The sequence below is a fragment of the Barbatula barbatula genome, assembly GCF_947034865.1.
Source record: "Barbatula barbatula genome assembly, chromosome: 5".
Classification (NCBI taxonomy): Eukaryota; Metazoa; Chordata; class Actinopteri; order Cypriniformes; family Nemacheilidae; genus Barbatula; species Barbatula barbatula.
In genome coordinates, this window is record NC_136769.1 from 857,848 (window position 1) to 861,352 (window position 3,505).

At 38.8% G+C, this 3,505-nt stretch overlaps 1 protein-coding gene across 1 annotated transcript; it reads left to right on the plus strand.

Moving 5' to 3' along the window:
* On the plus strand, positions 1 to 3,102 carry LOC306893823 (uncharacterized protein). Its single transcript, XM_079455880.1, has 2 exons — positions 1 to 89; positions 663 to 3,102. Exon 2 carries the CDS (start codon positions 688 to 690, stop codon positions 1,846 to 1,848), a length of 1,161 nt encoding a protein of 386 aa, XP_079312006.1. The 5' UTR covers positions 1 to 89; positions 663 to 687; the 3' UTR covers positions 1,849 to 3,102.
* Positions 3,103 to 3,505: the final 403 nt, after the last annotated feature.

Here is a 3,505-nt window from a genome sequence, read left to right on the forward strand (position 1 = left end):
GCGGCAGTTTCACAGTGTTTACGGTAATATCAGCATCAACACAGAAGCAGCGCTAACAAAAGCGGACTGTTTTCTCTTCAATGTTTGAGGTAATATCAGAACAAAATGTCTTGTTTTCAGTTTATTATAACCGTCAGGGTTCAGACTGAATCATGATCTTATGTGTTTCAGTCATATATATCTTTAAAGAACTCTTCAAGCGATCTGTAGATGTGATTTATAATGAAGAGGTTATTGGCTAATGTTAGCCACATTGGTCTTACTGATTTTAGTTACTTTATTGCTTTACACTTTCTAGCTTTAAAAGCACGTTTTGCAGTCGTGCAACTCATTTTGAGTCTCATTTTGACTTTTAAAGTATGCATTTTTTTGATATGGAAAAGTATATGTTTTTTAGTGTGCAGAAAAGCATTATAGACGCAGATCAATTATTATTTCTTTATTATTATTTAAACACATACTAATCTTTATTTCCAATACTATTGAGGACGTGTAGAATGGAAATGCTCGGTGAGAGTCAGACTGCTCAGAGTTGATTAAACTTCAGTTGTTCTTAAACCTGCAGCCCAATTAGCATATTATCTGTCTTAATTTAACAGTTTTGTTCAAATATTTTATTAAGTTGTTAATGTGAAAATTCATGTTTTTATTTCTTTTTGAAGGTCTGTTCCAGCATACCACACAGTGATGATCAGTGAAGCCATGAATGAAGTTGAGGAGAAACATCAGTGTCAGAAACCTCAGAATCTTGTAAAGCTAGAAATGTCTTCTAGTAGTTTGCAGAAGAACAAGATTTTCTCTCCAATACGGAAACAAATAACAGAAGCAGACGAGCCTTTCACCTGCTCTCAGTGTGGAAAGACTTTCAAACAGAAAAATAATCTTGATGAGCACATGAAAACTCACACTGGAGAGCGACCATACACATGTCCTCAATGTGGAAAGAGTTTTAAACAGAAGTCTATGCTTGAGGAGCACATTAGAGTTCACACTGGAGAGCGTCCATACACGTGTCCTAGGTGTGGAAAGTGTTTCAACCGCAAAGCAACGCTTGATGAGCACATTAGGACTCACACTGGAGAGCGTCCATACACGTGTACTCAGTGTGGAAATAGATTTAAACAGAGATCAACTCTTGATAAGCACATAAAAATTCACACTGAAGAGCGCAGATACGCGTGTCCTCAGTGTGAAAAGAGTTTTAAACAGAGATCAACGCTTGAGGTGCATATGAAAATTCACAGTGAAGAGCGCAGCTACGCATGTCCTCAGTGTGAAAAGAGTTTCACACAGAAAAATAATCTCAGAGAGCACATAAGAATTCACACTGGAGAGCGACCATACTCATGTCCTCAGTGTGGAAAGAGATTCACACAGCAAAATCATCTTAAGGTGCATATTAAAATTCACACTGGAGAGCGACCGCACACATGTCATCAGTGTGGAAAGAGTTTCACACACAAAACAACGCTTGATGAGCACTTGACAACTCACACTGTAGAGCGTCCATACCCATGTCTTCAGTGTGGAAAGAGTTTTAAGGAGAGATCAACGCTTGAGGTCCACATGAGGATTCACAGTGAAGAGCATCCATACGTATGTCCTCAGTGTGAAAAGACATTTAGACAGAAATCAACATTTAAGGTTCACATGAGAATCCACAGCGAAGAGCGTCCATACACGTGTCCTCAGTGTGGAAAGAGTTTCAGACAGAAAACTCATCTTAATGTCCACATGAGAGTTCACACTGGAGAGCGCCCATACATGTGTACTCAGTGTGGAAAGAGATTCATACAGAAAACCCGTCTGGAGGTGCACAAGAAAATTCACCCTGAAGTGCGACCATGAACATGCCCTCACCATATAATGAAGATTTTCTCTTCAGGAAACACTTCAGTTGAGAAATAAAATGAGCCTATATTTTACTCGCTCTCTTAGAGGAATTTAAAAAAAAATGTAGGGCGGGGCTTTATTTTGCGATCCTGACTTCTGACAACATCGCAAGTTCGTCACAGTCCGTTCTTTTTCTTGCACTATTATTAATGATGATTTATTATATTTGGATTTTGTCTTTTCACTTTTTATATAAAAAAAATAAGAATAATCTTTATTAATCAAAATTTCGTTTACTCGATGTTGTCAGAAGTTTTGCGATGCAAAAATGTGATATTTTACGATATGATGTTCTTTTAACTCTATTCGTTGAGCGGTCAAGACGCTACCTACTCTGTGGCAGCGTGTCACTTGTGCTAATCTCACATATGCGATAGAGAGAGAAGTAGCCTATCTGGGAGCACTGCTACCCCGCGAGTGCAAGGCCTCGCTTTCCCAGACAAGGGATCACCTCTCAGCATCTACCTTACTACTCTGCGAAGGGAGAAGCCAAACTCACTAGATGTTAAACCTACAAAAAGCAGAGCGAGGAATTGCCACCCAATCTACAGTTGGATTCACGGACGTCGCAGCCTCTTGATGACCGAATTCACTGCTGTCTTATCCACTGGATAAAAGACTTTAGTGTTTGTATGAGCCCGTTGGACACATGGTGTGCACCAGGTTGCTGCTCTTGGCACAGCGCTGTTATATAGTTGAATAAACAATGGTGCAAGATAGCGTTTGTATGCTTTTCGGATTAAATAACGCATTTTCTTAATGTGATTACTAAAAACCAACAATGGTGAAAAACAGAAATTTTCTCAATTTGCGGCGTGCGGTACATCGCAATGTGGGACGGGTGGTGATGTCCTTATGGTCTAATATTTTCTGTGTTGCAGAGTAGTTACTGAACTTTTCTGAAATTAAAAGGATGTGACCTGGCTTAATTTAATTCCAAGGTAAAGTAAATTATGTTTTACAGTTCAATCTTTGAATGGCACATGTAATTACACCAATTAAATTAGCTAAACCAGTTAGATTTTAGTTTACTAAATATAATGTACATTTATGGACTACAACTAGACTAAAACTTAAATGATGCGCAAACTTGCAGTAAATATGGTTAATTTAAGCCTTGAACAGTAAAGATTATTTATTAAGTTGTATGTGCAACAAAAAAAGTTACTGAAGTTGTTAATTTTCTTAAATAAATATTTTATTTTGTTTAAAATATCGTGATGTGTATCGTGAGTCCAGCATCAAGATGTGTACCGAATTGTGAGCCGAGTGTATCATTACAGGTGTAATGTCTCTACATACAACAGACATTGTTTCCAAAGTAGACCAGTAAAGAAATTAATTAGATGAAATCGTGTGCTTTGGTAATTCATACAATGTCTGTTGTATGTCTTTTGTATGAGGCAGTCGTGGCCTAATGGTTATAGAGTCGAATCGTGACTAGAAAGTTGCCAGTTGGATCCTCAGGGCCGGCAGGTAATGACTGAGGTGCCCTTGAGCAAGGCACCTGACCCCTACTTGCTCCCTACTGCAGTGATAGCTGCCCACTGCTCCGGGTGTACGTGTGTTCACGACTTGCTGTGCGTGTGTTCACTACTCTCTGGATGGGTTA

Bases quoted from the DNA above. Each gene is read 5' to 3' on its own strand.
- LOC306893823 (XM_079455880.1), top strand. From the start codon at position 688: ATGATCAGTGAAGCCATGAATGAAGTTGAGGAGAAACATCAGTGTCAG.